Source organism: Montipora foliosa, chromosome 4, assembly GCF_036669935.1.
Source record: "Montipora foliosa isolate CH-2021 chromosome 4, ASM3666993v2, whole genome shotgun sequence".
Classification (NCBI taxonomy): Eukaryota; Metazoa; Cnidaria; class Anthozoa; order Scleractinia; family Acroporidae; genus Montipora; species Montipora foliosa.
In genome coordinates, this window is record NC_090872.1 from 38,646,593 (window position 1) to 38,661,592 (window position 15,000).

The 15,000-nt window shown below is 38.6% G+C and overlaps 1 protein-coding gene across 1 annotated transcript in view; it reads left to right on the top strand.

Moving 5' to 3' along the window:
* LOC138000770 (protein Wnt-5a-like) overlaps nt 1–11,582 on the top strand; it is a 57,816-nt gene extending 46,234 nt beyond the window's left edge. The window contains exon 6 of the mRNA XM_068847414.1: nt 10,108–11,582. Coding sequence (XP_068703515.1) covers nt 10,108–10,617 — 510 coding nt within the window. The 3' untranslated portion in view covers nt 10,618–11,582. The remainder of the gene's footprint in view (nt 1–10,107) is intronic.
* The last annotated feature ends 3,418 nt before the right edge of the window (nt 11,583–15,000 follow it).

Below are 15,000 nucleotides of genomic sequence, written 5' to 3' on the forward strand. Positions count from 1 at the left end.
GGTGAGACAGTACACATTTGTGTAAACACATCTCCTAATATACTTGAAACGTTTAAACTACGGAGAATCATAACAAGAGGCACTTTTTCAATCAAAACATAATTCAGTATCAAGTGTTACGCAATGACAATTGGGAAATTCAAAATGCTGTATTAAAGAAAAAGGTTACAGAACTGGTAACTTGTAAATAGATTTCATGATTTCTTGGTCATCTTCAACCTCGTATGGGCATATATATGGTCTTAATTCAGTTGAGCACTCATTGTTCGACACTAACTTTGTTGTCCTTTAGGCAACCAGTTTTTTGTTTGTTGCCCATGGTTTTTTTCGGTTGCCCACTTTCTAAAGACCTGTTGTCCATTAAAACTCAAAGGAGGCTTGTAAAAATGTCAATTTTGTGTACAATGTGTATTAAATGGGTTTGACAGAGCAGCGCGACTCCTGCTGTGTTGCCATGGTGTTCTAGTAGCCTTCTCAGTTTTGCTTTAAAAAATATTTATGAAAGTCGAGTAGACTATTGCACGACTGTTTTATCACTGAGTCGTGCAATAGTCTACTTGACTTTCACAAATATTTTTAATCAATTTTGACTGATCAAGATTTTCTCTGACCCAACGCCGTGCAAGACTTATCGTCCACGGTTTTTGCAAAGGTTTAAAACGTCAACTTCACAGTTTTGCTTTGACAAGCATATCTTTAAGCGATTTTCCTTTTCTGTTAGAGATCGAGGGAGATTCCTTGAATATCTCTCTGAGATTCAGCTGATTTTGAATTGAATGCCATTTATCCAATAGTTTCTTCTTTACGCCTTTCAAAATTGGTTGAAATTGCGTGAAAAGAGGTAGAAGTTTCTTGTGCGCTTGTTTCGTAGAGCATTTGGCCCCTCGAGAACTGGGTTGCATGTTTACAGTACGGAGACAGCTCTTACGCGAATTAACAACGATCTACTTAGAGCGATCGACGACAATGCTTGTGTCATTCTTGTTCTTTGGGACCTCTCACCGGCCTTTGACACTCCTGACCACCAAATATTACTCACAACACTTAAGTGCCGCTACGGTGTCAAAGGGTAATGCCCTGGCCTGGATGCGCTCATATCCGCCAATTCGGTTCTAATAAGTCTGAGTGGCGAATGATTGTTCATCCAAGCACAAGCTGGCCTGTGGTGTCCCACAGGGATCTGTGTTAGGACCGATGTACTCTATGTACACGGCCCCGATTGCAGATGTCTTCAAGCGTCACGGTATGGGGCTTCACTTCTATGCCGACGACACGCAGATGTACATGTCATTCAACCCTGCAGATACTTTACAGTCCAAATCATTAACTGAGAGGTGTATTCATGAGGTCCAGCAATGGATGGTTGTGAACAAGCTTAAGCTCAATGGTGATAAGACGGACTTTCTTGTCCTGACTGCTCGCCACCGTCCTCCACCTCCACTTGATTCAATCTTGATCGGGGCAGATATTATTAAAGCTAGCAAATGTGCCAAGAACATTGGTGCTTGGCTTGATAGTGTGCTTTCTATGAATGTACAAATAAATACTATCTATAAAACTGCCTTTTTCCACCTTCGTAACATAGCTTAAGTTAGAAAAAAGTTCCTTTCGTACCGTCAGTGTAAAGTACTCATTCATGCTTTTATTTCGTCGAAGTTGGATCATTGTAACGTACTCTTATCTTGGCTACAGCAATTGCAAATTAATAGACTGCAACATGTACAAAATTCAGCTGCCCGCCTGCTAACAGCCACCAGCAGATATGAAAACGTTACACCTGTACTTAAAGCTTACATTGGCTGCCTGTGTCCACCTGTATTGACTTTAAGATTCTTCTTCTTGTTCTCAAAGTACTAAATATTCCAGGTCCTCTGTATCTAAGTGTTAAAACCGTACATTCCTAATCGAAACCTAAGATCGTCTAAGAAAAAACTCCTAATTGTACCTAAGTCCAATGTTAAAACACATGTATATAGAGCGTTCTATCAAGGGCTCCTACACGGTGGAACGCCTGCCAGACGATATCAGGCAAGTGGGACACCTACAAACGTTTAATTCTGATCTAAACTAAAACCTCACCTCTTTAGGCGTTGTAGTTTTTGTTTTCATTGATTTTTACTAGTTTTATTCCATTATCCGATTGATTTTATATTTATATTACCATTATTGTAAAGCGCCGCTGGATCTTTGAGAAGCGCTGCACTATATATGCTATGTATTATTATTATTATTATTATTATTATTATTATTATTATTATTATTATTATTATCATTATAGCAGTTATAACGTCTATATGCTATATACAGTTAAGTAGCATCACTATAGGCGCTGCCAGCAGCGTAACCCGTGGGCTATAAAGTGAATAAAAGCTAGACTAATTACAAAGAAAAGACCTAGTAAAACTTAAAAAAAGGTCTTTCTCAAGTAAAAAGGACCTTCTCGAGTGCTCACGTTGCGCCTTTAAACGTGCGAGCAATATTTAGAGTTCCTGAGAGGCACGCCTTTTGCATCTTTAGCTCTGTTGCCCACCAGCTTCTGTACAGTAGCATCTAAGTCCTTGGACTATTCCCCCAAAACGTATATGATGATATTGTACTGGGCGATATCCTATCCTGCGTGCCTCTACGCGTACTTCATGGTCTTCTCTGACGTCGTCGTACCACGGTTGCTTACCCAAGGGCAGCTCATCTCTAGCGTTATCACTTGCTTGTGTTGGTTTTTGGCAATCCCGGCGACTACTGTATTCGCCTTCAGTTCTTGAAACTCCCCATAGACCGGAACATCCCAGTACGCCTGTACCTCCGCTGCTTCATAGACAGGCTGCGGTTTGATGGCTGAATTACCAAGGAGGCACAGTGTTTATCAAGCCCAGATCAAATAGGATCTCGAAGAATAGGACCTTTAAGACTGCGTCATGTCTTGCCACGTACTTTGTTTGTGGAAGCGGAGGGCAAGCGGATAAGATGTGAGCCAAGCTCTCTGACGCTGTACCGCATAACCTACTCGTTGGGTCGCTGCTCGGACTCCCGCGTGTTTTGTGGATGGCGTAGAATCGAGTGAGTAGAAGCTGTTCGCATAATTCGAACATATCCGTCACTGTATGTGTTGGACATGTTCGCCGCTCGCTTAGCCACCAAAAGCATCAATAAATGTTTAGCTCCTCGTCACCTTCTCTTGCTCTTACCAAATTCCCTTGCCATTTTTGGGCCCCTACGTCCCCTTACAATCTTAATTCTCGTTCTTTCTTCAGGTGACTTTTAAGGTTTTCTCCGGGTATAACCTCTCCTTCTTCTCTGACGCAAGCTGGATCAGGGTATTGGAGCTTTAGTTGGGATACTTGGTGTTGCTTCATTGGCTCTGTTATTGTCTTGTTAATATTCTGTTTTCGTCGCTCTTCGTAGGTCTTTCCTTTATACGTGTATCAAAATCCCGATCGCCAAACTCGCCTTGCTGGGTGTTCACACGAGCGAGAATCGCATTTGATGAGTCTATCAATTCGCGTGTTTCTCGACTAGTACAATTACTGGCCCGCGGGGCAGGCTCGTCAGCTATTGTATGCAAATGTGCATCTTTATGGTTCAATACCAAGATATTCTCCTTATAAATTTGCAGAATTTACCAAAAAACTTGAATAAAAAATTGCATGTCTATCCTCCACAATAACATAAGAAGCCTAAGTAAGAATCTTGAAGACTTCCAAAATCATTTGCACCATGAATTAGATTTTAAGTTTAGTATAATTGGACTAACTGAAACTCGCGTTACTAGCGGAAATGATCTTAAATGCAATTCAAATATCCTTGGATATTCTTTTGAGTATGTTCCGACACCACTTTCTGCTAGGGGTGTTGCAATATATATAAAAGACCATTTCAACTATAGAGTCCTAGAAAAAACTTCAAATGTATCTTACCAAGCAATGTGGATTGAAATTCAGTTTTCAAAAAGAAAAAATGTTATTTGTGGAATTATATACAGACAACATAATTCTCCTGAGAAGGTTCAAGAGCATTTTGACTCAGCTGTTGAGAAATATAGTGCCTTTGAAAAACCAATATATAATGGGGGACTTCAACATAAACCTCCTTAGGTTTGAAAGCTGCAGGTCAAAGTTCGCAAACAATTTTCTGCTTTTTTTGCAAAACTATGCCTTCACTCCTGTGATTGATAAACCAACAAGAGTTCATAGTGGCTCAGCAACTCTCATAGATAATATTCTCATTAATCAATTTAATGGTCAAGTATCATTGGTAATACAGTATCAGATATAAGTGATCATTTTTCTCAATTTTGCCTTTTGCCTCTTAGTGATGTTAAAGTTACTAAAATGTCAAATCGTCCCAAATATCGTGATTTTTCAAGTTTTTCACATGATATGTTCTTCACGATCTGAATCAAATTATTTGGGATTCTACTGATGATGTTAATGATGTTGATATGTTCTTCTTAAATCGGGTGATAAATAAACATGCACCTCCTAAGACTGCATCAAGGAAAAAGTAAAAGTTAAACAACTACTCAAACCGTGGATCACTAAAGGCATTCTTAAGTCTATTCGTTTAAAAAATCTGTTCTTTTTCTCCTGCAAAACTGAAAAAATATAAATTCTATCGAAATAAAATATCATTACTTACTAGAATAAGTAAAAAACTTTATTTTTCTCGTTTCTTCACAGCTGACCTTAATAATTAATGCACAGCAAATTGGGCAAGGAATAAATTCTTTAATAAATAACATTAACAGAATTTTTGAAAAATTGGTGTATAAAAGAATTAATAGTTTTATCATCAAGCATAAAATTTGTGTCCATTCCAATATGGGTTCCACAAGCATTGCTTTACGGAACTGTTAGATATTGTAGGTAAAATACAAAAATATATGGATGAAAAATTATTTTCTTGTGGCATTTTTATTAATTTACGTAAAACTTTTGATACCGTTGACCACAATATTTTTTGCTCTATAAATTACATATGGAATACGTGGTGTCATAAACAAATATGTAACAGGGAGATTCCAAACAACCCAAATTGAAAGCTTGTGGTGTACCCCAAGGATCTGTTCTTGGTCCGCTATTATTGTATATTAATGATATCTCTGCTTCTTCAAGTAAATTTGAGTTCTTCCTTTTTGCAGATGACAGTAATCTTTTGTATAAAGATAAATCATTACCATTATTAGAATCAATGAAGAGCTAATTAATGTCTGCAACTGGTTGCTTGCAAATAAATTAACCCTAAATGCCAAAAAATCCAATTATGTAATATTTCACCCTATCAACGGAAAATTCAATCAGTTATAAATCTAAAAGTATTTGACAATGAAAATAAAGCTTTTAGAAATCTGGAAAGAGAACAATTTGTAAGACAGTAATCTCTCATGGAATGATCATGTAGCTAATGTGGCACTCAAAATAAGTAAAGTCATCGGTATTATCGCAAGACTGAGACACTTCTTACCATCTTCTGTCTTACTCAATATTTACCATTCCCTTATCCATCCATATCTTTCTTTTGGCCTTGTGGTCTGGGGCCAATCTTCAAAAACAAATCTTGAAAAAATCTTGATCCTTCAGAAAACAGCTCTACGCTTAATTTACTTCTCTAGCAATTCTGAGCATGCAATCACATTATTTCTGCGATCAAATATTCTTCCTGTTGATATGCTCTATTACAAACCAGTAGGTGTTTTGATGCATGATATTGACCATGATCTTGTACCTCAAAATCTGGAAAACCTATTCACTAGGATAGCTTCGCGATTCATCGTTACAACACTAGAGCTGCGGCTGCTGGTAAATTTCATGTTATTCATTTACGGACAAAACAGCAGAACCAATCTTTCTCAAGCCTTGGAGCTAGAATCTGGAACAAAATCTCCGAATTGTAAAAATCAAAGCCAAAGCAATTATTCAAAAAACACCTTCAGACTAAATTGTTGCAGTTTTTAGTGCATGAGGGGGCTTATATTGATGTCTATAATCTTGCTGATAAATTATTCCTTACACCTTTCTAGCAGATTTGTATGTGTTTTTCCCATATGTAATATTTATTATTTATTATTTTATGCTGTATATATCTTTAAATCTATACCGCCTAGATTAGCTATGCTATTTGCGGTGTGCAGTTATATTATATTTATATCTATACGTGTATGTGTGAATAAACTTAATTTCTTTGATGTGACTCAGCGGTGTCTACAAATAGTCAACCTTGCAGTGCACTATGAATAGCACCAGAACATTCTAGAGTTAAAGTAAAAGTATAAAAGCAGGCTTGTAAGTAATAGAAAGAAGATTATCTTGCCCGAGGGCTTACCCTCGTGGCCGGCTGTAATTGAACTTATGCTATGGATGCGATACTCGGTGAGGAAGCTATAATCAACTGCTATAACTATGGTGGAGCTATAACCTTTGATCTTGCTATGTACAGAGAGATATCAAAGGAAGAGACGATAACCGAAAAGGAAAGAAGGCACATAGTTCAGAATTCATTATGAAGTCATTCATAAGAGTTGGTCTACACAAAAAACCCAGTAAGTGGAAAGAATCCAGTGAATCATGTCACACTGTCGGCGGTACTTGGAGTTTGAAGATAATCAATATCAATACCTGAATAGTCATGAAAGACAGCAAGCCTGCTTTACGAACTGCTTGACTTAATCTTTAACCTAAGTAAATGTAACAATTATGGCCATTCTTATGCTAGAGACGTTAAAGTCGTCAACACGCATTTAACGTCTGAGACGTTAAAGCGGTCTGGTATAAAAACGGGACGCACAAAAGTACACGGCCTAACAGAAAAAAAAAAAGCTTTTCTGGAAAAGGCTGGGTTCTATCTTCGGAAGACACTGGAGACGAGCAAACTCGGCGCTAAATAAACTTGAAGCGCGCGAGTATACGAACAAAATAAACATGGCGGAATTACAACTTCTTAAGTCCATTACTCGACGTCGCCAAGAAAGGCAAGATATGGAAATACAAATGTTTTTAAAGAAGAAAAATCAATTCGAGAAAGCGGCTTTTGCAGGATGTGGACGACGAACTAGATGTGGCTCAGACACTTGGCTTGTGTGCCGTAGCTATGAAGAGACCAAGGAAAGGACGAAGCGTGGATGAAGAAAGGAGTTCCTCGTTCCTCGCGACTCCCTCAAATTCTTCTTGGCCACCATGTTTTTAAGCGCTAAGCCTCGATTTTAGGATAAAACGCTAACTCGTGCCAGTCGTCTGTGGACGAGTAAGGGCTAAATGCGTCCCAGTAAGGGCGTCCCGTTTTTATACTAGACGCATTTAACATCTGAGACGTTAAAGTCGTCTGTTAAAGTCGTCTGTTAACATATAAATGATGCGTCTAAACGACGCACTTAACACAAGACGTTAAAGCGGTCAGACGTTAAATGCGTCTGTCTTATTTACCGTTTTTATACTAGACTTTAAAGTCGTCTCGAGACGACTTTAACGTCTCTAGCATAAAAACGACCAACGTAAAATTAATTGAATAATAGCGTAAAAGGGTAACTGCTCGTTGTCACACTTTATCATACCCGGGAGTTCTTTTCACTTATGCCTCGTTCGCGGATATCTCTTGGTTATTCCAGCACGTAACAAAATCAAAACAAGGGCTGTCTGAATGTTGAAACCATGTTTCACCTGTAAGAGTCATCACCGTAAATGTGTAGTCACTATAGCAGGTACACATTACCTGCGGTAGACTGTCTGAGTTGCCTTAGAGGCATGCGTAGAATTATCGGCAAAACACGGCATCCATAATTTCACTGTGGTGTAGCCAAGGGTGGCGATCAAGCCAGCCCGACTTGAAGTTCCTACTCCTGTTGCCGTAGGACTTAGAAGTAAATGTTTTCTCGGCTGATTTCGTCTATCTCCATGCAAGTAGAGGTAACTGGGAACCAACTGCTTCAATAGACTCAACAGTAGCATAATCCTGGCCGCTCTCATGAAGAACTCCTCTCCGGCCATTTCTGCATCGCAAGACTTTTCTACATTCTTATCCTAGCCTGGACGTTCGCCTTATTATCCAGGGGCCTTACCCAGGATAAGAACGACTTCTGCTTCGATTCAGTCGAGGTTTTTGAGAGGACATGGTTGACTTTAGATCATGTTTCAAAGACCAATCCAGTAATGAAGACAGTGAGTCGCATGCCAATACTATTTGACACACTTATAAATTTGTCACATTTCGCGTTTGCTGTAACTTGTTATCTGGTTTTTTCTTCAGTTTTGTCACCGAATAAAAAAAAAGTAAAAATATGAACTGGGGAAATGGTACGTACTGTAATCAGAGTTTATTATGAATGACTCTATCCGGAATTATTGACATCTTGTTGTTTCAAACTTATGGAAGAAGAAATGTACTTACTTTTTGGGGGGAAAAAGTGGAGGAGAACGCCCGCTGTGAAATACACACGTAATACGCTTTGTGCCGAGAAACATATCAATATCAAACATATCAATTGTGCTTCTGTATGCGATTAATTATCAGTACCTTATGTAAGACATTTACATGCAGTTTTGGAGCGCAGTGCATTCTAAGGTTTAGCGTTGAAATTGAAACCATCCGTGATGGAGCAGTGACACATTGCTGACATTTGTCATAATGCATATAAAATAAATTTCCTTTTTGATGTCCTTAGGTCATTGAAATAAAAGGTTGCGTTTTTTAAATCAGTAGCAATCATGCATTTGATAACAACTCACATCATGAATTCAATCAAAAAGCTTAGCTTGACAGCTGCGTGTAAACTGTCTCCTCAATTATAAAGAAAAACGGAAATTAGAGTGACCTCGTTGGTGTCAGGGTAATAGTGTTAACAGAATGCTTGAAAAGACGAATTGTAAACTGCAAAGTTAACCCTATCTTACCTTTCTGAAAAAGGTAACCTGAAAACATATTTTTTTGGTGGGGGAAGGACTAATGGCATAAATCAAAGGTGGTTTTCAGGTTACGTCATCGCCGCCATGTTGGTGGACGAAAACAAAAGATCACTCATTAGAGATCTTTAGCTACGAGTTTATTCTCCTGACCGCAAACGGCAAATTGCATTTGAGGTTAGCCCGAAAACTCTTAAATGTATCACTGCACAACCCTAAAAAGTAACAATTAAAGGAGTTTAGATATGCAAGACTCAATCAATCAGCCTTAAACGTGGATTTCTTATGTTGGATTTCTTATGTTGTAAATACTATTGTAATTTTTTTTTTGTTTTTTTTGTTTTTTTTTTTTTTTTTTTTTTTTTTTTTTTTTGTTTTTGCCCTGGTGTAATGTCAGCTTGTAACCTTGTCATGTATTTATTTATATCTCTATTTTTAGGTTACTGTTACTTTACTTAATATAAATGACCGTAATCTTTCCTAATTGTATTTCATAGATAGCTGCCTAATTTTCTTAGCCCTTATGGTTGTTATAGGCAGCTAATACCTTATTTTTCAGTTTCAAAAATCAATGTATTACTTTCTTGTTTCCTGTTGGTATAAATAAATAAATGTTGTTGTTGTTGTTGTTGTTTCTTAAGTTTAAGTTGCCTAAAACTCTGCCGAATTAATCGTATTTCACTTACCGCTAGAAGGGATGCTTGCCGTAAACCGCAAACGCCAAACGCGACGGCAAGACCAAAGTTACGTGATATCTTGAGGTTTGCGGTTTGCCGTAATTCCGAAAAAACCTATAGCTAAATGTCTCTATCAGCTCCTTTTTTTCGTCCACCAGCAATTCTATATTGCAGCATTGTTATCTGTGTCTCTAAAGGAAGGGTTACGTTTTTACAAACTTTGGCCGTGTAGCACTTATATTTCAACAGACTTCACTGATTAACAAGTAATGTCACGAAGTGTTAGTTTTGCACCCAATATGAACCATGTGAGCGTTAGCCCTACTAACGCTCACATGGTTTATATGAGGTACAAAACTAGCACTTCAGATTACACTCTAATCAGTTAAGTCTGTGTCTCTAAGGACTGCATTGTGGTTTCAAATCACCTATAGCCAGTGTTACTTTATTATTCTTAATCTTGCACCCTATTTTCCTTGCAACTGTCAAATTCCTTTGATTGCCCAATATTTTTATTGCTGAATCATTTTTTTCAATGACAGATTATCCAAAATAAATCAGAAATTGTGTGCAAGTGTCATGGGATGTCGGGATCGTGTAACATGAAAACATGCATGAGGGAATTGACGCAATTTGGCTCCATTGCCGACGCCGTACACAAGGAATATGACAACGCTGTTCGCGTGAAACTGGACAGAGTTTCAGACCAACTACACGTTGTGAAAAGAAAAAAGAAGGGCGCATACCGTAGGAACAGTGCAAAACTGAAGAGCACCAACAAGAAGCCAGGCGACCATTCCATGGTGTTCTTAAAAGATTCGCCCAAGTACTGTAACACTGATTCAGAACATGGCTTCCCAGGGACAGGTGGGCGGACCTGCAGCATTGATTCGTATGGTTCAAACAGCTGTGATGAGTTGTGCTGCGGGCGTGGGTATCAAGAGCGACGGGTTGTAACAAGAAATCGATGCAAATGTAAATTTCATTGGTGTTGTGAGATCAGGTGCGAGGAATGCTCAAAAACGGAAACTAAGTACTTTTGTAATTATTGAACGCTCAATACAAACTCGGCTTCAACAGCATAGTGACTGTAGGGATAGTATGCATGATATGAACAATGAGTTGCATGACACACTTTGTTGGGACACAACTAGTGCTTCATTTCCACTTAGTAGTTATCTTAATGCTTATTTCTTAGTGTGGGTATGCCAATGCGCAAAGGTTAAGTTTAGGTACTGAATTAGAGTACATTTTGGCTCAGGTACATTAGAGGCTGATTTTAAAATAAATGGATAAAAAAAAAAAGATGAACGAAAGGCAACGGGTAGCGTAATTATCTTTTGTCTACTTTTTTGGGAAATGGCTGATTTATTTCACAGGTCACGCGAAAGAAAAAAAAAACCGAGGCGGTCTAGTACACATGGTTTTAATGCGATCTTAGTGGCATCAAAGGCACTGACGAGAGCCCCTTCGAGTCGAAAGGCGTAAGCACGATTCCTAACTTAGATCAACTTAATTTATAGAGCGTTTTCACTCACGTGACAAAAATAAATGCTAATTTGATGAAACAAAAGAAACTATTTGCATAAAAATAGAGTTCAATTCCCAGAGGATTACTTTGGAACACCAACATGGCCGCCGTTTCTTTGCTTTGGAACACCAAGATGGCTGCCGTGACGTCATGTGAAAACGCTCAATAATCCGGTAGTTGATGATAGTACTCGATAATAATCGATAGAAAATGATAAAGAGAGTTAAGATTAAGAACGTTAAAGTTGGTTATTTTGGAAGATAGTGACCCGAAAAATAAGACTTAGAAGAAACCTTTTAATTGCAGGCCTTATTGCGTGAGGTTTCAGCCTTGTCTACTACACTCACGCGCGCGATTTGTTTACTAGCTTTTATTAATACTGCTAAACTCCTGATAAGAAAGAGTTTTAATATTTGCTTTAAAGGCTAGTGATGAGTCTTTTCTCTTTTGTTTCCTCTTTTCTATTAAAGCTCAGTTTATTCATAGTTATGGTCTTCATTGTTTCTGTCTTCGTTATCACCAACAACAGCGACCTGTAGATTGGAGTAAGAGTAAACCACTCGGACTAGCTATCGGTTCTGAGCATTCGCAACTTTTGACGTTTCAGCATATGATATGCCGCACTCAAATATGTATTTATATATTTGAGTAAATGTATCTTTCATTGACTACTCCAGTTCACTGGCGAAAAAACAAACCAATTCAGTAGTTATTTACAAGCGTACCTGAAAAGATGAACCAGGGTCTTAGCTAATAGCAAAATATATCCTTCACCTAAGGATGTCCGGATTTCAAGGAAAGCACACAATCCACTCGGCGGCGATGCCTCCTCTAAAAAACCTTAAGGTACGACTGTGAACTCGAGCGTGAGACTGACTTTTCAAACTCACTTTGTGACAGCGACATTGACAATTGCACGTTAACCAATCCCTTGGTGGAAGCCGATTCATTATTCCTCTGACACCATGCTATTTTTCTAATACCTTAAGTTACAAGCAACACATGGCAAGAAAGAGCGGAAAATTACATATCTCAACAAAATCTTCTCGACACTTTTCTCCAAAAAAAGTGCGTGGATCGAAACCATGAACTTAGAATCCCTTTTTTTCACTTTCAAATTTCTCGGGCACCACCCTCTTGAATAATTTTGACGTGTTATGGTTGCTGATATTGTTTTCAAATCAAGAGCTTTTCTTTTGAAACAATAGGGCAACCACGGCACGTCCCAATTATTCAATATGGCGGCACCCGGGAAATTTGAAAACCAAAACAAGCGCTTTTGAAATTCATTTATTTGGGATACAATCGCTTTCATTGGAAAAAGTTCGAACAATTTTTATTGTAAACATTATGTTCTGTGGTTTAAAGTAATTTTCTTGTTTTGTCAAGGTTCCCTTTAAAATCCCCGTTGCATGCTTAGCAGGTCATGCTACGAAGAAGGCAGCTTTATATCAACGCGACTAGAAAACCTTCGAAAGTTAACAGTGCTCTCGACACTGTTAACAGTTGCAGGTGCAGAGACAGTTGAAATCTTGAATACCTTTGGTCTTAGCAGCGGAGACGCTACGAAGACAAATGTTGTGGTTGACAAGTTTGAAGAATATTGTACAACGAAGAAGAATATCACGTACGAGCGACATATTTTCAACACATGGGCTCCGATTCTAAAATCCACTTCATTACATCGCTTTTATTCTTCAATGTATCTTTCTCTGCGTACCCCGCAGCCGCTTCGTAGCATCCCTTTTAATATCTCTCCGCGAAGCACATCCCTTGAGCCAGTGCTAACAAGTGCTGCGGTATCCGAACTTCCGTCAACAACTTGAGCAAGCCAAGAAGACCCCAAAAATGAGCCTACTCCATGCACAGAACCAGATTGCAGCATTCCACACTATCGATCATGAAATTATTTTACGCACGATATCATACGTTGGGGCCGACCAGGCAACTATCACGTGGTTTTAATCGTACCAAAGCAATCGGGCCCAAAGATGTAATGTAAATGGAGACTGACAACTCTTCGCACTGCTACTTGTAAGGTTCTTTCGGGAAGCTTCCCCTAGAATGTTCGCTGACGATACCAATATAACCCTAACTGCAAAAACTTTAACACAGCTTAAACTGGCAATAACTCCTGAACTCAGTAACCTTAACTGTTGACTGAGAGCCAACAGACTGAGTTTAAATATGGCTAAGACCGAGTTAATGCCAATTGGATCCATCCAGAGATAAAACACTCAATGTGACGAGGCTGGTATACGAATTGTCGACGAAATGATCAGGACAGTAGATCACACTAAATTCCTGGGTCTTACCATCGATGATCGGCTTTCTTTATCAAATCATGTAAATTTATAACGCGTCAATATTACCACATTTGATTGTTGCAGTCCTGTCTGGAAAAAGTCCAGTGATAAGCTGAAAAATTACAAAATCGCGCAGCCAGGGTAATCACTAAATTACCCTTTGATACGAGCTCCAACCTCCTTCTCGATACTCCCAAGTGGGAGAAACAGTCTCTTCGACGTAAAAAACAAAAAGCCGTAATTATGATTAAAACAATACCTTGAACGCCTTTTCAGTCAACGTGTTGCTGAATATAACTTGAGCAACTTTAAAGGTAAACTTACTCTGCCGAAGCCAAATACTAATTATTTGAAACGAAGTTTGTCTTACAGCGGGGCATGTTTGTAGAACAATTTGCCCCAATACTGAATCTAGTGGGCAGTTCAAACGTATAATTAAGCAGGAATCTGACATATCGGATTCCCACACGGCAATCATGTAAAACAGTTTTTTTCAGTAAATTTTTTTTTCATTTTCTTCATAATGGGTGGGAACCATGACCGACCCGTCTAAGACCTAGTCTGAATAGAGAGGCCTCAAAGATACGTAGAGGAGGAATGTTACGATATTCTTCAATTAAAATCGGACTGACCGCTGTTTTTTTTAACAAAAGATAATAATCAAAGGCTCCTGTAAGCCAGCTCATGGATAAATTGGATTAGAACGTTACTGGAAAGTGCTCCTCTCATGATACTGAAAAAACATGCATGTATGCGCCATGCGCCATGTGCCATGTGCTGCCGTCCCCTGAGGGGACTGGATCTCGGAGTTATGTGCATAGGGAGTACAATGGTAGAGACGAGATCATTAAATAGATTGCATTGGATCCGATTGCATTGCACTGTACTGTTGTTTTGAAAGGAAATTATCAATAAATGAACTTACAACTGCAGTTACAGTGTATTTGCAACTTAAATGTCTTTTGTTATTGAACTTCTCACTTCAAGCAAAGTGTTACTACTGATGATCAAAACGTAAACGTCAAGCTATTAATATGCGTTTTACTATGTTTGGTACTGCTGTTTGTGTGGTGTTTTATCAAAGAGAACTTAACTTTGTGTTGTTAAAATATCTCCTGATGCAGAATGGCAAAATCTCATTAACATTTCTTTCATCACAGTGAAGAGCCAACAATAATATTAATTTGGAATGCTATGCTAGCTTTTACAGAATAGGGAAGATGTCGTTGACGTCACCTATTGTCTTTAATGTGCCAACGAGAGCCTCATTGGCTGACAAAACAAAGGTTCTTTTGTTTCTGTGATTGGCAAATTTGAATGACAAAAACAATGTTTGTAAACAGATATCTTCCCTATAAAATCGGTCACGCCAAAACGCAGACTGCAGACTGTGCAGACCGTGCAGACCAGGGGTAAAATATGGTGTTACCCACGCTATTATTGAGAGCTAACCGTAAACAGGCTAACCTGAATATTATTTAGGCCTAATAAGGCTTACCGAATATTATTTAGGCCTATTTCATTTTACAGACAGTCTGCACAGTCTGCAGTCTGCGTTTTTCAGTGTCCCCTATAAAATATTACTGTAAAGCCTAGTT